Here is a 25,854-nt window from a genome sequence, read left to right as displayed (position 1 = left end):
TGGGGCTACCGACTCACAGAGCTGCATGAAATAATAATCCACAGGCCCAGCAAGGGTGCTGTTTCTACAACATCAATCAATAGAGACTTGGAAAATGCACCAGGGTTATTAATCGTTCGCTCGAGCACAAGAAAATGTAATTAGTACATTAAAATTGGGCCAGTGACTCCATGCTATGATCCTGTATGCCAGCTGAGCTATATATCATTCCAAGCATTTGTGGAAATTCCATTGACAGAAGTAAGGGTTTGGAGAAAAGATTGATTTTTAGGACCAAAACCTCCCAAAGATCTTCAAGTACTTACTCATTAAGCTGAAGTTGGCCACATTTTATACATTATATTAAAAAATTCCCCTATCACTCCTGTGGCAACACGTTCTCACTCCCAAAGCGTAACATTTTACGCTAGGTGACAAATCGTCAACATATTACGTTTTCGGCTACCCACCACGTTCCTAAATGACGACCTCGGAAAAATGAGGAAATATGAGAACCGTATGGACTCAATCTACACATGTTCGCTCTTTTTCTTCAAATCGCTTAGAAACACGCTATTTAACATAATTAAAGTCATGGTTAAGATCAGGAAAAAGGTTATGGTTAGGGCTAGGGATAAGGTTAGGTTTAGGGCTGGAATACAGGGCTGGAACGTCCAAGGAGCGTCATTGCACTGGATTTCGGCCATAACCCGCCACGTACCATAAGAACGCCGAAGGTCTCCTTTCGCGTTCCTCAGGAACGCCGCGGGACCTGACAAAACGTCTGCATGTTACGCCTCGGGAGTGAGAACGGGCTCCCTGTGGGCGGTCTTTATCCTTTAAGCTCAGGGCTTCTACCAGAGGTCTGAGAGCGTGAGGGTCCTACACAGTATTATTGCTGTTCCTTGGACTGTGCTCTTCTGGAGAGATCTCAGATGTCTGAGATCTAGGAGGCAGAGGTCTACAACACCAGGCATGACCCCAGGGAAGGCCCCAGGTGCAGGCTGTGTAAAGATGCTCCTGAGATAATCCAGCACATAACAGCAGGGTGCAAGATGCTAGCAGGCAGGGCATACATGGAACGCCATAGTATAGTATACAGGAACACCTGTGCCGAGTATAATACAGATGTTGCTGGAAGTCTGAATGTCAAAATCGATGACCCCCCCTTAGGATGGTCAAGACTGACCGAGCTAAGATCCTGTGGGAATTCCAGATAGTAGTGGTTGAGAAGCAGATGAAGAAGGCTGTAGTGATAGATGTAGCTATACTGAATGAACATGGAACAAGCTCAGGCTGAGAGAAGAACTCGAAAAGATGTGGAGGGTGAAGGTAGCAGCCGTCCCAGTGGAAATCGCAGCATTCGATGAAGTGACTCCCAAGATAGGAACAACATCCGAGACTTCTCTCCAGAAGAGCTAAGATGCTGAGCAGGACCATCAAGCTTCCAGGACCTGAGCTTGAAAGACAAATACTGCCTGCAGAGGCGAGAGGGGAATTATATGTGTGTGTTATTTGCATAAATGCTACATTTTCAGATCTATACCTCTTATTAGTAACACGAGAAGGGAATAGAGATGCCTCTGTCTGTGATAAAATGCTAGCTTGAATGATGTCATTGATGATGATAGCATTTCAGTGGTATGGCAGCCCATCTACCGATAATGCCCCAGGCTAACCTTTACCCTGAAATTTACCAGTCGTGTCTAAAAAGCACTCATCATCTCTTGTGATTAGAATCCAGATGAATGGAGAAACATGTTCATCCTGCTAAAAGACTCGTTTTCTCTCATATCTCTGCAGCTGTACAGTTCGGTAGACTTCGGAAGAAAATGGCAGCTCATCCACGAACACGTCACGCCAAACAGATTCTACTGGTGAGTCACTCATCCTCACATCTCCACTTTCCACCCTTTTTATTCTGTTCCATTCCTCTTCCGCAAAGTTTTGTTTGCTCAGGAATGCAGAAAGTGTTGCTCGTGTTCGGGGCGACTGAGCAAGTGATATTGATGGCTTAGAACAAGCTATGTGACTGACTGGTGATGCTGCTAAAATTCTGCACATTTTCTATCCCTTGATACAATCAGGCAGAGATTAATCTCTTTCTTCAGAATGCGTTTTGCATTCGGCGTCCGAGGGCATGTCGCATTCCACTTCATTTCTCACACTCACACCCTGTTCATATCGGGCGTCCCGCAAGACCAAATTATTATTTTTGCATTTGCAGTAGAAGGAAGAGGGGTGAATCTCTACAGATACATACATGCAGATACATGAGCTATGACTAATAATGGATCCAGGACGTTCCTGTCGCTTCCTATCCAGTCATGTCTGCTGCTCACTCCCCCTGCAGTGTACCTACTATGTCTGAAAGTGCACACTCATCACAAACGTAGGGCCGAATATATTCCAGCTCAGTGCTCGCTGCCCCACTCTGACTGGGGTGTGCCTGGGATTGCTTTTGGCTATATGCACCATAACTTGCATAAATCTGGAGCTTTCTTTGCCATTGTGGCATAAGCCTAAATAGTGTGCACAATCCGTTGTAGAGTTCGCCCTTCACTGCCAAAGCCCCCTCAAGGACATTTAAACACTGGATGAGCCTTTAGCAATGGCTAGGCAGTCCTCCAGTTGGCCGCATTTAGACAATGGCCTCATCAGCCTCCAGGGGCTATGAAATACCACCACAATGGGAGTGGTGTATCCATCTAGTCTAATCCACCAGCAGGGAAATGAACAAGAAAGCACGATTATTCTCTGAGATACAGTCGTAGTCAGAGAGTGTAGTGGCCTTGTACCATTCAGTCGAAGATAAGGAGATTGTATTTCTTTGCATTGTTGTATTTTGCTGAAATGGGATTTGGGCTTTACTCTGTTCTCCTTACTATGTCTAAGATCTGAGATTTATGGGGGGAGGGGTTTGTACTCATACAGAGCCAATAGTAGGCAAAAATGTTTGGTGGAGAACGTTTAAATACGTGTTCATTTATTTGTGTGACCATGTTTAACCCTTTAAAACCGGTCAGAGCAGCACGCTCTGTTTTGCGTAACTATTTTTAAATCCCGGTAGCTCTGCAACCACGTAAGCTAGCGCAATACTTTTTTTTGCATATGAAACCGGAGGAGTTGTACTTACATCTTATGCCATCAGCTTGTCCTCGGTCACAGTTTCCTTCCACATATAACTTTGCAAAAACTGCAGAAAAAGCACTTGCAGCAACAAAAACATAATATTCCAGAAACTCGCTTTGCCGATCCGATCAGCTGTTCGTAACACTTCCTACGGTGGAATAGACGTCAGCGCGAACTTTTGCATGTCCTCCATGACCTGCCCGAAACCGGAAGTGACGTCATTTTCGCGGAAATGTAGTTTTTTACCGTCCGGGCCTCAATGAGCCTATACTGGTGTTTTTAAAAGTTATGTTTGACTTTATGACTTTCTGTGTGGTTTCTGGGATGCTTAGGACTCATATTGCACTGCTGGAAATAGTTTATTTTGATGCATATGCTGCTTTTTTGCAAATTTGCGTTATTATATTTATTTTCGTTTTTCCTGCAGTGTATAAAAATTGGTGTATTTCAAAAATAAAACTATGAAGACACTCAAAATAAATTTCCTGTGGTGGGAAACTATTTTGTGCAACTTTTTTGTATTTACAGTTTTGAGGGATAAGCCTCTTAAATTTCTCTAACTAGAAATATATGTTAAAAAAACAAAAACGATTTTCAATTTTTTTGTAGTTTATTGCACTTTTTTGCAATTTATGTAATTTCTATGCACTTAATGCAGACATATTATTAAAATTTGGGCTGTAATGGTTGTATTGATGTATAGCAACTTGAAATGCTCCCAAAAATGGCTCCACAGCATGTAAACATATAATATAAGCTCTGGCGGACTTGGTTCTATGGTAGGTCTTAAAGGGTTAAAAGGAACAACTATCATTGCAAAAAGAAAATGCACAATAGCTTCATTTCTAATTAAACAGTAACAGAAGTAGCTTCTCCTTTACATCCTTATAAAAACTCCTAATATTCTGCTTTTTCATTCTCTCCCAGGTCTGTCACGGGCCTAGACAAGGAGCCAGATCTGGTCCACATGGAAGCTCACACACCAGATGGAAGTAGGTGTCTTACACACAAAGACGAGTAATGAGCAGGTGTCTATAGGCATGAATTCCTCTTTGTGAAAAGAAGTCGTCCCCAAGGAAACGGCATTGGCTCGCCCCACCGATGAACCCGGCGTATGATTCTTGATGAATATGGCTTCTTTTATTTTCCCTCTCATTCTGTCAATGTCGTCACCGTAACTCTGAAAGGCCACAACATCAAGGTCGTCTATACTGTAGCCAACATAAGGGAAACTGCCACTGTGTGATGTTGGTGTAGCGTCACTGCAAAGACCAAGAATTGCTTTTTTTCCACCTCTTGGTGTCGTATGATTGACAGATGGAGATGCTTGTTTATGGCGTCTACACAATGAAAATAAATCAGGTGCTGCACAGAGAGGCAAATTATTCAGAGAGACTCTCTGCACTCTGCAAATAAGATAAAAAAATCATTTGATCTAATTGGGAAGGAAATGGTTAGCTTACAAAGACACTCGTTACAAAATCTTGCTACAGCTGTTGTTCTGTATATACGGACTAACAGAATACATAATGCTAATCCTGCATTTCTTCCTATGTGACAGATGTGCAGTATGTCACGTGCAGAGCTCAGATGTGCACAGAAGCTAACAGGAACTACCCGTTCCCCGGTTACATTGACATCAGCTCTTTGGTGGTTCAAGATGACTACATATTCATTCAGGTAGGGCTTTGTACACTCTGTCCCATCACTATCTGATGCATGATTAATTATGCATATTTAAAGATATGCAAGATACGGTATATCTCCTATATTGAGAAGCACACTCAGCTTTTTGCATAAACTGCAAGTGTGGATTTGAATGGCTTTTAGATAAATGGCCATTAAGGGCAGAGTGACTTTAGGAACTTTTGCGCTACAGCCGACCTCAAATAGTTTTTGATCTGTTGAAATGTATTTAAAATATTGCTAAATTCAGGTGTTTCTTTCCTGTCATGCTATTTCTGGTATGAGTTTTTATTTGCAAATGATTTCACTTGGCAGGAATAAAATATGTAAAAATCATTTTATGTTAACCTCAACTGAACATTTGTGCTTTGTTTTCCTGTGTGAGCAGTTTTAATATTCATCCTAGCCACAGAGTGGTGTGTCATATTAATCACGATTTGTGTAACAGAAAAATCTGAAATGGTAATGTCCTGAATCCCAAGTAACACCGATGCAATTTATGGGTTGTATTTTAATTTCCTCTCCAGCGTGAATATTATTTACTTTGACATTGTGCAAATGAGGTTTCATGCATTTAAAAGTCAACAGGAAACGTTGGGATAATTACACACCTAGTCCATGGCAATGCCGGTTTTATTCAGATTTTCCTCAACAAAAACTGAAGTGGTATTTGATATGTGCTAAAAATGTTTCAGGTAGAAGGAAGAAGGTGGATCTGGTTTTGGTTTCTCATTATCAGTTTGTCTTTTTAAAAATCGATGTTGATGAGACGGTGGCTACAAGTCTTGCAAACATCACATCATAGCTGCATCTTCTTAACCCTTTAAAACCGGTCAGAGCAGCACGCTCTGTTTTGCGTAACTATTTTTAAATCCCGGTAGCTCTGCAACCACGTAAGCTAGCGCAATAATTTTTTTTGCATATGAAACCGGAGGAGTTGTACTTACATCTTATGCCATCAGCTTGTCCTCGGTCACAGTTTCCTTCCACATATAACTTTGCAAAAACTGCATAAAAAGCACTTGCAGCAACAAAAACATAATATTCCAGAAACACGCTTTGCTGATCCGATCAGCTGTTCATAACACTTCCTACGTCCATCAGCGCGAACTATCGCATGTCCGCCATGACCTGCCCGAAACCGGAAGTGACGTCATTTTGCAGAAATGTAGTTTTTTACCGTCAGGGCCTCATGAGCCTATACTGGTGTTTTTAAAAGTTATCTTTGACTTTATGACTTTCTGTGTGGTTTCTGGGATGCTTAGGACTCATATTGCACGGCTGGAAATAGTTTATTTTGATGCATATGCTGCTTTTTTTTGCAAATCTGCATTATAATATTTATTTTCGTTTTTCCTGCAGTATATAAAAATTGGTGTATTTCAAAAATAAAACTATGAAGACACTCAAAATAAATTTCCTGTGGTGGGAAACTATTTTGTGCAACTTTTTTGTATTTACAGTTTTGAGGGATAAGCCTCTTAAATTTCTCTAACTAGAAATATATGTTAAAAAAACAAAAATGATTTTCAATTTTTTTGTAGTTTATTGCACTTTTTTGCAATTTATGTAATTACTATGCACTTAATGCAGACATATTAATAAAATTTAGGCTGTAATGGTTGTATTGATGTATATCAACTTGAAATGCTCCCAAAAATGGCTCCACAGCATGTAAACATATAATATAAGCTCTGGCGGACTTGGTTCTATGGTAGGTCTTAAAGGGTTAAACCACCTGCAAAAAACATGATTTTCAGGTTTCACAGCAACAACTACAGCAGATGGCACCTGTGCTCGACACTGGCAAAACAAACTAGTTCCCAAGTCCTCCAAAGACCCTGACCCCTTTCACCTCTTCACAGCCGACAGAAATTGAGTCATCCAACGATGTATTTTATAATCGTAGCTGGATGTTCTGAATACCATTTTAAGTTAATATTATTAATTGATATCATGATTTTGAAGTGCAGGAGTTGTAAATTCTCTTGCTGTTTGATCCTGCTAAATGTTTTATTCAGTAGAGAATGGGTGGGTTCAGAAACTCAGCTTGACTCACCTGCAGGCAAGTCCTTCCACCGAAACCTTTTCTGCCCTTGGCAGCACATTAGACAAAGAAATAGAGTGGTTCTCCAAAGATCCTTCAATCCTGTTTGACCTCTCTGAAGTCTTTCAAATAAACTCACAAGCACTCAACCAGAACCACCCCTTCAATTCAAGCACCTCCACATTTTAGCACGTATGCGTCACAGATGAAAGATCCTGAAAGGGATGGGAAAAAAATCCATCATACCAATTCCTCTTAAAGTTCAAACTGCCTCTGGTTACCCAGCCATCGATCTCTTGCTCCTTCACTCGATTGCATGTGGGACTGTTCTACAGCACTCGCTGCTAGGCTGCTATATTTCCTCTCAGCGCTCAGTGTTTTCTCTCTGCTGGACCACTCGCAACGCTTGCGAGATCGGTAAAAGAATCGCCTCTGTCGCACAACATTAATGCTGACTTCACTTCTCTTTAGTTGAGAACCACAAGCTCTGATTTGAAGGTTTTCCTCTAATGAAATTCATAGTGTTATTGACAGGGAAGAAAAGTAGGTTATGAACCTGCAGTCTCACTTTGCTGGGAGCTTCTCTATTTGTACAAAGTGCTTCTGTCTTCTGTGGTCTTGCGCCTAATGACAATTCTCCATCACCCACCATTCCCGTGTTTCCGTGCTGCATAAGCTAACAGCTTAGGGTGTTTGCAAAGGACCATTAGGATGTGATTTTTTCTTTCCTAGACAGCAGATGAGGCTCAGTTAGGTAACTTAAAGATTTCTCTTGACAAAGAATAATGAGACTATTGATTCTCCTACGAGATATTTACCAAAGTCCACTTTGAAACCACCAGTGCATTGACACCTGAGCTGCATCCTCTGAATCCAAGCCAGGAGATTGCTATAAATGCCTGAGTTAAAAATAAATAGAATAAAAAAGAAAAGACTCCTGGGTTGCCACAATATCCAGCTTTGCATTGAAAATAAGCAGGTGGAAAAGCCAGAAATTGATGTGTACTTTTTCCCAAACTTTAATTGTTTAGACAAATTGATGTCAGTAATGAGGTGACACATTCTTCTCCTCTGCATTTGTTTATCAGCCGCAAATCTGAGAGTCAGAGAGAACTGCTACTTGGAAAAAGCAAAGTATCCTGAGACTCAAAGCTTCAGTTTCAGTTTTCAGTTTTATTTGTCATATGCAAGTTAGCACAGGGTCAACATGGCAATGAAATGTGTTTGACGAGCAGCAGTCACTCAGCAGCATGATACAGTAGAAGAAAATATAATAAAATATAATAAAATAAAATATAATATAATTTAATAAAATAAAATATAATAAAATAAAATAAAATAAAATAAAATATAATAAAATAAAATAAAATATAAAAATAGTAAGGAGCTAAATATTAGAGAGACATGGTAAAAGAGAAAAGATGACTAAATATATATGTATCTATAAATATAAATATATGTACACTAGTGATTAAATAAGAAAATCTTGAAAAGAAATATGACGGGGGGGCAGATGGGACATTGCACAGGAATGAGCAGCAGAAAATTACAGCATTGCACTTTTAAATATAAATATCAATAACAATAAAGTGGAGTGACCAGTGCAGATTAAACAGAGTACTTGTGAAGCTGCAGCTTCTGAGTGCTGTGTTGTGTGTGTTCGAGGAGTATAGAAGGACGTGTATCACGTATTATACCGTGAGGACAAAAGTCTCATTTAATCTTATAAGATTTGGATTGTTGTTCATTTTTAATCAGTTGTTATTGAAGGTTCTCAGTCATCCAGGTCATCGTAGTCAAAGGAGCTTGCAAAGAAAAGCGTCTGGACTTCTTTAAGTTGCTTGAAGACGTTTCACCTTCATCCGAGAAGCTTCTTCAGTTCTAAGGTCAAATGGTGGAGAGTCCCAGATATAAACCTAGTGGGAGTTTCCCCCCACAGAGGGACAAAAGGACCCCCTGATGATCCTCTAATCGCCTGAGCCAAGGTGTGAAACTGGGTGTGGGTCCCAATCAGCCAGGGTTTCGGGTGAGCTCATTGTGACGTGGCCCCACCTTATCATGCGAATTCCTGAGGTCAGATGGCCCAGGATGTGAGTGGGTGTTAAGGCGTCTGGGGAGGGAACTCAAAACTGGATTATAGATGGCTTACTTTGGTTGTTTCCTCGTCACAAAGTGTGCTCACAGCAGGTAGCCCATTTCACAGTTTTACGCCGGATCCCCTTCCTGGCACGACTCCAAAGGGGATTTGTGGTTCTGGCTGGAACTGAAGCAACAACTTTTCACTTGGCAAATGAATGTGAAACTACTATATGGAGCCACTGTTACTGGGCTGTAAGATACAAATACAACCACAGAAATATCATCGAATGTTCACACATAAAAGGCTTCCAGTTTCACTTCTAACCACCAAACACACACATTAAAAACTTTTATGTGTACATCAGATCCATAAGCACTGGAACACTTGCATTATTTGCACGACTATTAACAAAACATCAATGAATTTTAAATGAAACCATGAAGATCTGATTGTTTCAGCTTCAATTCAAGGTGTGTAACCGCAACAGAGAACTGGACCAGTATCTACTTTTCTCTCAGATGTTGTTGGCAATTTAAAAAGCTAATAAAAAAATAGCTCATGGCTGTTGAAACTGTGTTTTTTGTAAAGGCAGTCCTTTGTTTTGCTCTCCACATGGACTGACTGCCTGAATACAACCACAGCGTTCTCAATCAACTGGACAAACGTGGAAACCAGAAAGTTTCTGGTACCAAAATTCTTGTCAGACAGTGAAGTATGAGGACGAAAATCACAAGGCTGGTGACAACGTGGAAACACGGTTAATAATAATCACTAGTGCGCTACAGGTGATCGATTCGGGTGCACTGTCATACTGCTGATCACATGGGTGTGGAAAAAGTCTCATCATGAATTAGATGTGTACAAGCATCTATACTCCTTTTGAGCTGCACACCTGCACCCTCCAAACTATACTTCACACTATATAAAATTCTGCGTAACAGCGAGAAACGCTGCATAGCATAATGTATTTAATTAACCCTTTAAAGCCAGTCAGAGCAGCACGCTCCGTTTTGCGTAACTATTTTTAAATCCTGGTAGCTCTGCAACCACGTGAGCTAGCACAATAATTTTTTTTGCATATGAAACCGGAGGAGTTGTACTTCCATCTTATGCCATCAGCTTGTCCTCGGTCACAGTTTCCTTCCACATATAACTTTGCAAAAACTGCATAAAAAGCACTTGCAGCAACAAAAACATAATATTCCAGAAACACGCTTTGCCGATCCGATCAGCTGTTCATAACACTTCCTACATCCATCAGCGTGAACTATCACATGTCCGCCATGACCTGCCCGAAACCGGAAGTGACGTCATTTTCGCGGAAATGTAGTTTTTTACCATCAGGGCCTCATGAGCCTATACTGGTGTTTTTAAAAGTTATCTTTGACTTTATGACTTTCTGTGTGGTTTCTGGGATGCTTAGGACTCATATTGCACTGCTGGAAATAGTTTATTTTGATGCATATGCTGCTTTTTTGCAAATTTGCATTATAATATTTATTTTCGTTTTTCCTGCAGTGTATAAAAATTGGTGTATTTCAAAAATAAAACTATGAAGACACTCAAAATAAATTTCCTGTGGTGGGAAACTATTTTGTGCAACTTTTTTGTATTTACAGTTTTGAGGGATAAGCCTCTTAAATTTCTCTAACTAGAAATATATGTTAAAAAACAAAAACGATTTTCAATGTTTTTGTAGTTTATTGCACTTTTTTTCAATTTATGTAATTACTATGCACTTAATGCAGACATATTAATAAAATTTAGGCTGTAATGGTTGTATTGATGTATATCAACTTGAAATGCTCCCAAAAATGGCTCCACAGCATGTAAAAATATAATATAAGCTCTGGCGGACTTGGTTCTATGGTAAGGTGGTTAAAGGGTTAATAGAGTATTGTATGTTCTAGGTTCCTACATCAGGACGAGCCACATATTATGTGTCCTACAAGAGGGAGCCGTTTATACAAATCAAGCTGCCCAAATATTCCCTGCCTAAGGTAAGCTGCAGTGCCTTTACTTGATGATGATGATGATGACACACATAAATGCTTTTAACCTATGACACACCCATCAGCTCACCAGTGACTTGTTTAGGGTCAGGGTTTGGATCACATCTTTCCATTTCTCTGGAGCTTCCATTCATTGGTAAAACCAAACAAAGGTATAATATAATGTAAGACATTTTTATTTATATAAGGTTCGTCTAAACAGCTTCTATTTTCTGATAGGTCGCTGCCCATTTCCATTCATACTTATATAACTTACTCCATATTAAGAAAAAGGCCCATTCTTTACAGTATGTCATCAACCATTTATATTCACACCCAAGCATTGATCTCATGACCAGTCCCACGGGGTCAGCATGTTCTAATCCGTCACCTCTCCGCCTCCGGTCATAACTCTTCTTAATCTCTCCCCCCGCTCTCTTGATAGGATTTACACATCGTCAGCACCGACGAGAAGCAGGTATTTGCTGCAGTGCAGGAATGGAACCAGAACGACACCTACAACCTCTACCTGTCTGACACCAGAGGGATCTACTTCACCTTGGCCATGGAAAATGTCAAGACCACCAGGGGCATTGGAGGGAACCAGATGCTAGACCTATACGAGGTAGACGCCTGATGAAATTAGTCACCCTGTGTGGATTCTGAAATAATGAATTCATGGGGAATTACGGAGATTAGTATTATTTTCACTCATTAGATCTGCGATATGGTGAACAGATACGGGTAGATGTGTTTGTCGACATTATTGGAGAAGAGCTGTTTCACTGCAAAAACAAAATCACAATCAACAAAAGGTGTGAAATACAGGTTACTGTGTCCACAGACAGCACGAGTGAATGAGGTGACCAAACAGAGCTGAACTGTGACTGAGCATTAGGGCTGCCACATTTTTTTGATAGTCGACTAGTCACCAATTATTTTTGCAATTAGTCGACTAATCAGATCATGCAAGTGCATGCTGGTGCAATAAGCTGTATGTTTTACGTCCAATGGATATTGGACGTAAAACATACAGCTTATTGCACCAGCATGCACTTGCTCTTATATAACTATCATTAGCTTACAGCTTGAACTGTTTAAGGTATGTGCTAACTAAAAATAAAGACAAGATGATAGTTTATTAAATTTTAATGACATCTGTAGATTGTTTCGGTGAAGTTTAATAAACTCCTTGCTGTCTAAAATATAACAGGACACCGGAGTAAATTCTCGAGCATCTCACACTTCTGATAATCAGCTGTCTGCTTGACGTTTATTCAGCTGTGTAAAAACTATAACTTTAATCTCAGCCAAACAGATTCACTCAGGAACAAATAAAATACTAAAAAAAAAGCCAAACAATAACATTTTTAAGTTATCTAAGTAACTTATATATCATGTTTAACCTGAGTAGCGAAAGACGGCGATGGGTTGAAAACGATTTGCGGGAGTCCGGTGTTCTCACGGCTCTAGTTAGCCTAGCCCCCGGCTAGCTATCGAGCTAGTGGGTAACAGACGTCTCCGAAAACGTCGGAGCGCTTTTGAAAATATGTGGTGTCTTGATAAACTGAGCAGATATTTGAGGTTTACACAGCTACATTCTCGCCTGAAAATATGTTAAACGTTTATTTTGTGACCCAGAAAGAATAATAAGAGTAATATTAAAACTAACTAGCTGCCGCCATTGTTGGAAACTGAGCTGGGCTGCGCTATGAATTCTGGGACAGAGCTTCTTCTTCTTCGGGGTTTAACGGCAGCTGGCATCCTTGTACATGCAGTGCTGCCATCTTCTGTTTCAGTCCGTTATTACACTCTTAAATCCTACTACTTATTCCTGCGTCTTTTGGGATCTTACAAAGCTTCAAACGACGCGTCGACTATTAAATCAGTCGTCGACGATTTTAATAGTCGACGTAATCGTGACTAGTCGACTAATTGTGGCAGCCCTACTGAGCATTTAGAATAGTCTGAGCTTTTGACTATTAGGGATTGTTTGGATAGTATTGGTAGTGTTTGTTCACAGACACTGACAGAAATTAAGGGAAAGTATGATAGACACGCTTTAAATATATGAATTTTAACCAAATATCTGACAGTGTGGTACACAGAAGCTTTTTTCTTTTAGCTGTTGTTGAAGTCTTCAGCATTTTTATTTGAACATTAACTCAATGTGAGGTATTACTATTGAATATCAGCTCACACTGTGAAAACAATATGACTTTAGTGCTAGTGTAAATTAAGAGCTCCAGAATCAAACACGCCTCTAACACATCAGCAATAACTGTTATTAGCAGCCAGATCGTTGTGGTTAGTTTTGTCGTCAACAGTAACTCAGCAGCACCGGAATTAGACGTCTAACATCAAGATCAATCAATCAATATGGAGTAATGACAGTGAGAAAAAGCGCTGTTGGCAGCTATTGTATTGCTCTGGTGAAAAGTGACACGGACGCCAGCAGAAAGTAGCCTTTAAAAAAGCAGTAATCCTTAAGCAGGCACTTAATAAAAAGTACCTGGCAGGTGACTGGATGAATAATCGCTAATATCGCTGTCTCAGCCCGTCATATCAGCCAGTTGAACCATTCGACCCGGAGAAGAGGTCATCTCTTCGGTACAAACAGAAGGGATTTGGAAACTTTTGGCTTTTTTCTTTTTCCTGCTGCTTACTTAGAGCTATTTTACATATTTTATTCATTGTGCATTTATTATCACTGCTATCAACACAAAATAACGCAGGCTTTTTAATAAGGTACGCTCCATTTACAGATTTTAGCTCACTTCAGTCTTTGGCTTTGTGTGTGTGTGTGTACACACTAGTTTTCTGCATTAAATTAGGCAAAACGTATCTGTGCTTGTTGCATTAGGATAATTCATATGCATTATTATAAAGACAAGATAAACTGTGGTTAATATTGATGATGATGATGATGATGATACTGTTCCATCCATTTAACAAACATGAATACTAATAAAACCTGCAGTCGTGTGCAACAGCACTGCTGTAACTTCTCAGAGCCAGGTTTGCATTTCAGGCTGCGAGCTTCCACCCTGCAAACATGCATACAGTGTAAAGAGTGCATTTAATGGGGCTGCACTGCCATGCAGCTTTGGACTTGTAACGACCTTGTTAGCTAACCTACTGCCTGCTATACAGTTTTGTATTCATAGTCGAATTCCCTTCTCCACTCCCGGGTGAAGCCGGTTTATCAGTCCTACACTGGCAGGTGTGACTGAGAGAGTGTGGAAGGAAGTGAGATATTGGCCAGCAGCAGTAACAGCAGGACGGTAATTAACAATGCCATTACTTGCTCTGAACAGTATGTGCATACGTGAGTGTGTGCGCAGTTTCTATTTCCATGCAGCAGTTGTTAAGGCGTTTAACCAAGCAGCACGACAAGGCGCTTTAATCGTGTTTGGCTCGGCCACGTTTCTCGATCTGAACCTAAACAAGAGAGATGACACACTGCTACCCTGATAATTCAGACCCATTACACAAGGAAAGATATGTGCGACAGAATTCATCTCGTTTATTGTTGCTGCTCTGTGACAAACCGTTCGTCACACAGGCGACGTTTCCGACAGAAGCTGCAGCTCCAATCGGAGACGGCGAACTATGTGAAAGTTGTTTTGTTAGAAGTCGTTTCTCTTCCCAGAGGGCCTCTGTTCTTTGTGCACCCTCCCTCCACAAATCAATTATTCTTTTTTCCCCCCCACACAGAAAATTGGACAATTATCTCCAGAATTAGAGGGATTATTTTATTGTCAATGAGATTGGATAAGGGCAATTTTTGTAATCATGAGCTTTTGTTGTGCAAACTAATTTTCTGTTGACATCAGGGCTCTACATCACCTGCTAAACCTTCCTTCAGTCTGAGCTTAGCAGGTGGCTCTTTGACGATTAGCACTCAGATTGTGTGGAGTTCATTGTATCAAAAATCGTTTATCTCTCTCACAATAAACAGTTCAGGATGATTGATTGAAGACATTTAGTGGGTTGTTGTCGGTGGAGAGTATTTAATGATCTGGATGATACTGATTCTCGAGATAAATGTGGTTATTCATGGCTGCGTTTTCCCACCAGCAAGTGCAAACCCAACAACGCAACGTTCAACAGATGATTCAGACCAACTATTGACATCAAATACATGCCAGACCCAACTGTGCGGTGTCGATGCACAATCTTGGATCTTTTTGTTATATTCTCATTAATGTTCTAGTGAGCGGTTTGCTCGTAGACTATGATTGTCCACTTCAGTGCAAAACTGCTTACTACTGTTATGGAAATCAATCTGGACACAAACAAGCCGTCTCTCTGAGATTTTAATTTGTCTTTGCAAACTTGACAAACAACAATAGACGTCGGCAGCATTCTGCACGGTATTTGAGCGAGAATAACAACAAGCATAGAATCATTTATAGGAACAAGTTATCAGCCGGCCGTGATCACAGAATACATTCAGAACATTCTGTGCAAACAAGTAAAGAGGATGATATGAAGACAAAATCAGGATATCGAGAGCCTTCCACTCACACGGTATTTGAGCGAGAATAACAACAAGCATAGAATCTAGGGATGCAACGATACCAATTTTTTCAAACCGATACGATATCGATACTTGGATCTGAGTACTTGCCGATACTGAGTACAAAAACCGATACTTCTTCCACACACACACACACTGCCCGTGGATTTTCTCTTGACATTTTTCATCGCTTTTCCAAAACCTAAGTTGGCTGTTCCGGTCCACACTGCTGACATTTTGTTTAGCCTAGCTACAGCAGCCTCCAGTTTCTCTTTTTTTATCTGGGGCTGCCAGTCTCACTCATCTAACCCTGTGCCTGTTTAGCGCGGGGTGTCCCCCTAGTGGCCAATCTAAAAAACTACAACAGAAATGACAAGCCACCCTCTGATTAATGAAATAAGTTGGTATCGGTTCGTGGTATCGGTTAACTTTTACGAGTATGAGTACACACACATTTTACAGTATCGGCCCCGATACCCGATACCAGTATCGGTGCATCCCTAATCATTTATAGGAACAAGTTATCAGCCGGCCGTGGTCACAGAATACATTCAGAACATTCTGTGCAAACAAGTAAAGAGGATGATATGAAGACAAAATCAGGATACCGAGAACCTTCCACTCATCAGTAAAAAAATGGATCAACAACATTTTCTATCACACCACCACAACCAGCTGATGGATGGAGTACTGGCAGATGGTGCTCACAAGGTCGTGTTGTCAGATGTAAGGTTGTATGTTCACTTAAGAGCAAGAGAACAGCACAGTAACTGCATTACTTGAGTTATCCCCCATTTCTTTATGTTTCCATCCATGAGTGTATTGAAACGTGTACATACAAAAACAGTGTTTGTACAATTTAAACAACCTTGAAAGTCATTTTTTTGGTACGACCACCTTTATTCTGAAACAGCTGTCTGTCATTTCTGCAAATAGTCTTTAGGAATAGTTCTTCTGGCTCCTTGAAGGACATTCAAACATCTTCCTTGGATGCTGGCTGATGTTTGTGTTGTTCTTTGCTTTTGAGACGAAAAGTCAAGATTTTCAACTCAACTAAACGTTGTAAGATAATACCCTTAATTTCCTTTTTCGCACTATATTTCTTTACTGAAATATCAAAGTGTGGCACAATACTCAATAAGTCATCTTTACGACATAACTCAACCTTCTCAGGTCTCGGAGCACGAATGAAATCTTCTAAGTCGAAATCCATACTTAAATACAAGGCAGTAACATTGTACCAAGCACCAGCGCTGTCTATAGCTCCGGAAAATAGATCCCGGACGAGCCCCCACTTATGTTACGACCCGGCTCAAAGCCGCAACATAAAAAAGGAGACGAATACCAGAGTGTAGGTGAACAGAGGTTTTGTCTTAAAATGGAATATCAGGTCAGCTAAAATGGCTGGTGCCACCAAGGCAAAGACAAGTGAGCTCTCTGGGAAGCTTGCCTCAGGTATGCTTTTATCCACACCTGACTAGGTGTGGCCAATTAGCACCAGCTGAACACACCGAGCAGATTAGAGGCTGCAGAGGGACGTAACAAGATGATTTCGCAGTGCTCCAATAATGTTGCTGTTTGAAGCTGTTTCTAATCAAGGACTTTCTAGATGATCGTGGCTCAAGAGTTGGGCGTTCGTCTTGTAATCGGAAGGTTGCCGGTTCGAGCCCCGGCTCCGACAGTCTCGGTCGTTGTGTCCTTGGGCAAGACACTTCACCCGTTGCCTACTGGTGGTGGTCAGAGGGCCCGGTGGCGCCAGTGTCTGGCAGCCTCGCCTCTGTCAGTGCGCCCCAGGGCGGCTGTGGCTACAATGTAGCTGCCATCACCAGTGTGTGAATGTGTGGATGACTGGATGTGTAAAGCACTTTGGGGTCCTTAGGGACTAGAAAAGCGCTATACAAATACAGACCATTTACCATAGATGGTACTGCATGGTGGATTATCTGACGGTACTTTTCTGTATTCATAACTTTAAAAAGATCCCAGCACCACTGTCTGAAATGCAGACCATGAACAAACCTTTAGTGTAATTTAAAGATGGCTGTAAATTAGACTGGTGGTTAACAATAATTTACCTGAAGAGCCAGATGCAAAATTGGTTTAGAGCATACTTCGTACCATGTTTTTGGCTAAAAGCAATTTGAAAATCTCATACAAAACAAACTCGTACGTTTAGCAGTGGCATTAAGAACTAGGTGACATAGGTGAAGGGTCATATAGGACAGTATTTGTTCCTTTTCTGGGTAATCTTAATAGAAAAGTTTTCCAAGGACTGACAATCAATAAAAAATCTCATTTATTCTCTGCTTCCAGCTCTATAAATCTGTGGCCCTTCTTTGAAAATTAGGTCAGGCTAAAGCAAAATGAAATCTTTTGCAGATCCACTAAAATCGATTCATATTGATGTTTAATTGCATTAGAGACATTTCATTTGTCTTCTACACACTGTTGGCAAAACCTCAAAATTAGATCTCAGACACTCAGAAAATGTTCCTCTGACTCTTTTGCTCTGTTGCAAACAAACCACAAAACAGTTCTTGTGTAATAATTAGTAATAATACTTTATTAAGTGATCATTATAGCATGAAATACACCAAAAATACAATAAATGAGGATGGATATTGATTTTTGCACAAAAATGGTCCATGAACAGCGAACTGCAGTCATAACACTATTAAAGAAAGTTGGAACCTGGCCCAACTAATTCAGCCCAACATAAAAGTCCGAGGACATGCAAGAAAATATTAAACATTTATAATGATGATTCCACATTTAGTTTCCTGTGCTTAATCTAAAAAAACCACAAAAACCACAAAATAATTAAAACAATATCATTTAACCCTTTAAAGCCGGTCAGAGCAGCACGCTCTGTTTTGCGTAACTATTTTTAAATCCCGGTAGCTCTGCAACCACGTGAGCTAGCGCAATAATTTTTTTTGCATATGAAACCGGAGGAGTTGTACTTACATCTTATGCCATCAGCTTGTCCTCGGTCACAGTTTCCTTCCACATATAGCTTTGCAAAAACTGCATAAAAAGCACTTGCAGCTACAAAAACATAATATTCCAGAAACACGCTTTGCCGATCCGATCAGCTGTTTGTAACACTTCCTACGTCCATCAGCGTGAACTATCGCATGTCCACCATGACCTGCCTAAAACCGGAAGTGACGTCATTTTGCAGAAATGTAGTTTTTTACCATCAGGGCCTCATGAGCCTATACTGGTGTTTTTAAAAGTTATGTTTGACTTTATGACTTTCTGTGTGGTTTCTGAGATGCTTAGGACTCATATTGCACTGCTGGAAATAGTTTATTTTTGATGCATATGCTGCTTTTTTGCAAATTTGTATTATAATATTTATTTTCGTTTTTCCTGCAGTATATAAAAATTGGTGTATTTCAAAAATAAAACTATGAAGACACTCAAAATAAATTTCCTGTGGTGGGAAACTATTTTGTGCAACTTTTTTGTATTTACAGTTTTGAGGGATAAGCCTCTTAAATTTCTCTAACTAGAAATATATGTTAAAAAACAAAAACGATTTTCAATTTTTTTGTAGTTTATTGCACTTTTTTGCAATTTTTGTAATTACTATGCACTTAATGCAGACATATTATTAAAATTTAGGCTGTAATGGTTGTATTGATGTATAGCAACTTGAAATGCTCCCAAAAATGGCTCCACAGCATGTAAAAATATAATGTGAGCTCTGGCGGACTTGGTTCTATGGTAGGTCTTAAAGGGTTAATTTGTTTGCTACAGAGGAAAAAAACAAAAGCTGTTTGTACACGTTCCAGGTGAGGCGACACTTTTGCCAGGGCTTGTGTTGGTATTTTTGGAAATGCAAAAATAGGCTTATTCCCACACCATCCATGAGCAGTCGGTGCTAATCAGTCAGTGTAACTCAGTGTGTGCTAGAGCAAAGCAGATTAAACCCAAATTCAAACGCAAAATCTAAAAGTTAATGCCAAATCTTTACCAACAGCCAGCTCACCAACAGTGCTCACGTTATTAAAAGCAGCTGGTTGTTGGTCGGCTGGGTTGAAGAGCTGCTGCACAACTGTCACGCAATATTCTTTGTTCCATTTCCACTCGCTCACAGCAAATAGCAGCAATCAGCGTGGCGTGAAGGCGGCAAATCAGCGCATTTCAGAGTAATTTGTGCTTTGGAACTGAGATCTGCGTCCTTCGCTGTGTCTTAAAGAAAGTCATGTGGGAGGAAAGAAAGGGGGGGATGCTGCTGGCCACATAAAGTTCTGCTTGTTTGCCTGCAGGTGTGTGTGTGTGAATGTGACAGAGGAGGTGGAGGCAATAAATAATTACTGCCACAATTGACAGGTCAGGTTGGATGAGGACGGGAGGACCCTCGTTAGCCGCATCCATCCTGAGCCACATGTTTCTATGACAATGTCAGATGCGCTGCCTATTAGTGCCACTTATACAGACGTGCCCCTTCAGGGAGGCAAACACATCCATGTGGAGACCCTTACTATGGCAACCATTTAGAGCGACTCTGTCATTTCCATTGCATGTCATGCTTTGGTTTTGTTGAAGGACGTGTCTAATCCCTGAGAGACGACTGGCGGGGTGGATTTGGTCAGAGGACTGTGAGTCTGCACTGTTACAGGTGTACGTGTGAGATTCGGTTCAATTGTTGTAAAACAGACAAGGTGTCAGTTCTCAGCCGTCATCATTTTGTACTGTCTAGATTACTGAGACGTGTAAGGATATAATTGCAGAGAGCACAGTGGAAGAAACTGCAGCCCGTTCTGTTGACGGCGTCTGCAGGACTGTCAGCTGAAGAAAGAAAAGATAAGCGCGCCATTTGCATTTAACTGGTGTTGTGAAGATTGCCGCCTCAATACACAAAATGCCTTTTCTGATGAGAGTGCCGGGTATGCTTTTTCATGCGCGACGGAGGCCCTAACTGTTATGGGTGTTGGGAGGGGCGTTGTGTGTAAAGTGCTCCCTGATGGCTTGCTTTAAAGATGGGTTTCAACCTGTTATGTGTCTGTGCCAATCAGGTGGCTGGAATTAAAGGCATGTTAATCGCCAACAAGAGGCACGACAACCAGGTGAAAACCTACATTACCTACAATAAAGGGCGGGACTGGAGGCTCCTGCAGGCTCCTGCATCGGACCTGGAGGGGAATGACATCCACTGCATACTGGTAACGCACACGTCGAATGCTGTCTTGTGTTTGTGGAAATGTATGGAAATTACACACAGACTAGTTTTCACATCTTAGTGAGGACATCTATTATCAGTGTTGGGAAGGTTACTTTTAAAATGTATTCCATTACAGATTACAGATTACATGCCCCAAAATGTATTCTGTAACATATTCCGTTACGTTACTCAATGAGAGTAACGTATTCTGAATACTTTGGATTACTTAATATATTATCATGCTGTTTACAACTACATGAATGTACTATTGCTGTGATTTATTACTGTTACTGAAGGTCCGCGGCTCCGAACCGTAGTAAAGGGACCTCTGGCTAATACGGTGGGTTCTGTGTCGGCTCGTAGCTGAAAACTAGCTTTACTTTGTTGTCTGGGTCAACTTTGCTAGCAGAGACAGAGAGAGGCGTTGAAAGGCTGCTCCAACAGAACTTATTGTTTCAGAGGAAAACACGAACACGGTGTACAGTCGAGTCTTAATAGCTTACTTACAACTGGGCTCGTCAGGCTCTCTTCTTGGCTGCAGTGGTTATTATTATATTTACATGCTTCCAGCTCCCGTTTTTGCTCGATGACAGCTCGTACTTTTCCTTTTTCTCCCTCCCTCGCTCACAGACACATAACGGGTATGGCAGTCCATTCTCCCTGCAGCACGGACTACACTGCCTATGATGCTACATTCTTTAGAGCTATACCTGTAGCATTCTGCCTGTTAGCTTAGCACAACAACAACAAAAAGGCCTCTCTCACCCAGGAAACACACACACAGAGAGAGAGCGTCACCCTGTAACCATGGCAACCGTAACGCTGCCGCCTGGAACAACAGAACGTAGCTGTCAAACAAAACCCAAACAGTCCTGACCCGCCACAATATGAAACAGGGAAGTACCGCCGTGTAATCCATTTATTTCAACAAAGTAACTGTATTCTAAATACCACCTTTTTAAACGGTAACTGTAACGGAATACAGTTACTCATATTTTGTATTTTAAATACGTAACGGCGGTACATGTATTCCATTACTCCCCAACACTGTCTATTATACATGATCCTTTCCCCAGCTGAAAACAATGCCTAAACCATAAGCCTGCCACTAAAACCACATTTTGAGTCTCAAAAATGTCTTCAAACTCGTGGGGACGGGTATTTTGGTCCCCACAAGTATAGTAGCATACCAATTATCTGTCCTCACAAAGACATCCAAACCTGCAGACACAAAAATATATTTGTAACACTGCTCTATAGCCAGAGCTTACTAATGCACCCTCATGAAGTCTGTTCTAAAACCTAAAATAAATCATCTGTGTAGTAAATAATAGTTGGTCTTTACGTTGGTGAAAGCAGGTATGAACAGTCTCACCAAGTCAGCAGTTACACTTCCCACAGCCAGATGTTTTCTGCACTGGACAAGCAAACTTTAGCTTAATCTGCTGCATTCTAGCTTTTAGGAAACCCCTTCCAGTGAACCGTGGAGCTGTGTGATAGCATGTGGAAAAGATCTGCAACATGCATTCATTAACATCTGGTTATCATTTAAAACTGCACGCTCAGATTGTTCAATAAATTCTAGTTACTTAAATGAATTTACAGTTAGATGAGTACACATGGCCCAGATAGACATGTGCATGCTAATCCAAGTCATGTACAAAAAACTAATATTAGTGCATAATATGGTGTAAAGTGCAACCTCTGTTTTAATCATGAGGAAGATGCAGTACTCGAGCGGCAGATCCAGATCAGCCGTACGTGGTAAAGGTCTCATTAGATAGCTTCCCTGCATCTAAAACTAACAGGCAGACCGTTAGCAGGAATCATGGTCGAGACATTAGGAGGACTTCGTGCTGTTTAAGAGGTTATTTCAGGGCCGTGCGGTGTGGCTTACAGGTTCCCTGTGATTGTGCATTCATGTGACATTTTAATTACTGCTGTAGATTCCTTTTGATTAGCCTGTTCAGTCCCACTGCCCTCGGTGTCCTTACACCGGTGACACGCTGTCTGCTGCAAAGATGAAAGCAGACACAGGTTTTTTTTCTGCTCCGTGAACAAATGTAATTGTCTTCTGTTGTTTGCATGCCCCGGAGGCTCAGCTTCACACTTTAATGCAAATTCCATCATTCTTTGTTTTAATGACAGATTAAACGTAATTAGCAAAACGTCTGAAGGCACCGTTAGCTTAGCTTTTGGGGATTTTTTTTGTTGTTTGTTCTCTAAATTTTCTGACCCTATCATTTTCACATAACAGATCAGCCCTGCTTCCCATCCTATTACCTGGCAGTTAATTAGATAAGCTGATGCATAGCACGACTGAGTTCGATCATACTTTGTCTTATTGCCACTTACAGCGATGCACGTATGCATACACACTTATTTTCAACTTGTCTGGGCACTGCATCTAAACTTCGGTGCTTCTTTTCTCTAAAATCAACATCCACTTCAGTTTATTTCTGTTAAATCTTTTACAGCCTTTCTGCTCTCTTCATCTACAACTTCAAATGTCGGAGAATCCTTACTTGTCAGGAACAATTTCCACCAAGAGTTCTGCACCGGGAATCATAGTTGCCACAGGTGAGTAAAAACACTGAACACCAAAGACAGTCTGCACATTAAAAATGCACAAGATGACTTTTTTTTCCATACGCTGAACACTTTACATTTACATGTCTGCACATGTTAGGTAGCTTAAAAATCAGGATCTTCTCTGACTGCTTCAGCTGCTTCTAACAGACTGTGGACTGATTTCGATCATATGTGGAGGTTGCAGGTTAAATTTTGGAATGTGCATGCTTATGCTTGCTCACAGGTGGCTTCCCTCACTGGCACTGCCTCTTTTCTGCTCCATCTCAACATCAACGCAACCTAGACACCAACACAAACTCCCCACAAGCACACTGATATGGCTTCAGGTGCTTTTTCTTTAGTGATAGCGTTAGTAAGCAAGCTCTTTGTCTAAATGAAGGCGAACATCAGCTACTCATGAAGTGTCTCTTCTTGCTCTTGTTAGTGAGCGTCCAAGTAACTCACGATCAGAGATGGGCAGTAATGCGTTGCAAGTAATCTGATTACTTTTTTCAAGTAACGAGTAAAGTAAGGGATTACTATTGAAAAAAGGTAATTAGATTACCGTTACTTTCCCGTAGGAACGCTGCGTTACTGCATTACTAAAACCGTGATTTTTTGCGAGAACGTTGTTGTGGTGAATCCACTTAGCAAAAAAATGGATCGGACATCAGTTGTAGAAACGATAGTCTTTATATAAGGCTTCAAAAAGGGAAATGTACAACAAAAACTTCTCGGCATTCGGAGCAACATATAATGGCTTCCCGAAAACTTTCTTTGCTAGCTAAAAACCCCAGAGTAACTTTCGTCTACCGCAAAGGATTCTGGGAAACGCAGTTTTCTAATAAAAATACCTGTTAAATGCTCCCCTTTAGCAGAAATTTAAATCTATAATTAACAGCTCTCACTAAACATGTGACTAACACTTAAATCACTTACAAAATAACCAAAATGCTGTTATCAAACAATAAACTGCAATAAAGTTACAACAAATGTCTCATGACAGTGACGTAAGCGAGCGCGACGTTCGTGACAACAGCTGTGTGCAGATCAACAATGGATCATATATCGAGTGCAGAGAGAGTATGAGCGTGCAGCGTTTAAAGCGTGGAAGTACTGACCTTACTTTGAGTTTGCCATCCATCCATCCATCTTCATCCGCTTTATCCGGGGCCGGGTCGCGGGGGCAGCAGCCTAAGCAAAGTTTGAGTTTGATTCCATAAAAAGTGACAAAAACATTAGTGTCCGTTGTGCGTGGGAAGAAAACTTCTTTTTACAGCGAAAAAACCCCTAAACTTCCAAGCAAGCACCGAGTAGCTACGACGTAATGGGAAACTCACAGAGAAACTCGCGGATTCTTACACTGACCGCTGCACACCTGCACCAGGGTAACCCTCCGCCTACCCCACTCCTGCTTTACAGGTGAAAATAGAGCAACAGGACCGCTAGTCTTTGACTTTATTTATTTTCTGCTGTGTTTTACTTGCATCTATTTGAAAGACTGAGTGTAAACACACAAAAATATTTTATTTTATGTGCTGGAATGTGCAGAAAATAGGTTTAAATGTTAAACTAATTTCTTCCAGTCAGAGAATGTTGCATATAATTAAAATTTTACTTGATGCATAAAGTTAAAAGATTAAAACTAATAAAACAAGTTTTAAAAAGAGACTTTTCCATTTGATTACATTTTGTATGATGATTATGCAGAAAAAGTAGAATTGGGCTGAAAGATCTATCACTTTATCACCTATTCAGGTTGTAAATCGTGTTTTTAAAAAGTAACTAAGTAACTAATTACTTTTGAAAATAAGTAATCAGTAAAGTAACAGGATTACTTTTTCAAGTAACTTGACCAACACTGCTCACGATACATTCATCTCATTCCTCTGTAAATCTTACAGTTGCCTAAATGCAAGATTTACAGCATAACTAACATTTGATTGATGCATTAATAACCAGCATGGGGAGGTTAATCAGTTAGCAGCAACTCCCTGGCAACCACCAGTTGCTAGGCAAAAAAAACGCATTCCCCACCTGGGTGATGAAAAGCTCTTACTGTGTTTAGTAGCAGTACTTCTGGGTCATCAGTAGTTTGCATGGCGGTGACTTGTAACGACTCTCTAAGCAGCACGAAAACGTTAAAGTAAAGCCTGCGCCCCAGAGCTCCAGCCAACATGTTCTTAAAGGTGTAAGTTTTACTTTGAAGGCAAACAGCGTTTGTTTCCGAGGGTTTCTTGCATGCAGTAAGCAAACAAAGGAATGCCAACGAGGTGTTCTTTGCAACTGATTTTACCAAGCAGGAGCCGCAGCCTCCAGAAAACCGACAGCAGCCAGCCTTGAGCAGCGTGTGCATGATGTCACACAGGAGACCGTTACACAGCATTTCTCCCGGTCTCTCTGCATGTGTGTGCAGGACAGTCCTGTGCCCGTCTCATCACAGTGTAATCAATGCTTTTCTGAAGTGGTGCATCGTAAAAATAACATATTTGTACACATATTTGTATGAGTATATTAACATCGCACAGGTTTAGTTTTGCCTTATGTTGCTATTTTAGTAGGAAAATTAACATTTCACAGGATCAGTCGTCGCAGTCAGCAGCCTGATTATCTAATGCAGCTCTGATGTGACCCCTATCTGACCCCCACTTAAGCTTCTGTCTCAGCAGTTCT

The 25,854-nt window shown here is 40.7% G+C and overlaps 1 protein-coding gene across 1 annotated transcript in view; it reads left to right on the top strand.

The window, feature by feature from the left end:
• The window catches only part of sorcs3a (sortilin related VPS10 domain containing receptor 3a), a 288,360-nt gene that overhangs the window by 196,317 nt on the left and 66,189 nt on the right, over nucleotides 1–25,854 (top strand). Inside the window, exons 5-11 of the mRNA XM_087842211.1 lie at nucleotides 1,783–1,856; nucleotides 4,039–4,103; nucleotides 4,673–4,791; nucleotides 10,835–10,924; nucleotides 11,361–11,540; nucleotides 20,465–20,611; nucleotides 23,088–23,190. Of these exons, the coding sequence (XP_087698337.1) occupies nucleotides 1,783–1,856; nucleotides 4,039–4,103; nucleotides 4,673–4,791; nucleotides 10,835–10,924; nucleotides 11,361–11,540; nucleotides 20,465–20,611; nucleotides 23,088–23,190 (778 nt within the window). The remainder of the gene's footprint in view (nucleotides 1–1,782; nucleotides 1,857–4,038; nucleotides 4,104–4,672; nucleotides 4,792–10,834; nucleotides 10,925–11,360; nucleotides 11,541–20,464; nucleotides 20,612–23,087; nucleotides 23,191–25,854) is intronic.

Source organism: Neolamprologus brichardi, chromosome 6 (genome assembly GCF_056152115.1).
Source record: "Neolamprologus brichardi isolate AB-2024 chromosome 6, ASM5615211v1, whole genome shotgun sequence".
NCBI lineage: Eukaryota > Metazoa > Chordata > Actinopteri > Cichliformes > Cichlidae > Neolamprologus > Neolamprologus brichardi.
The sequence above is the reverse complement of the archived record's forward strand: the minus strand, read 5'-3'. Positions and strand labels throughout refer to the sequence as shown.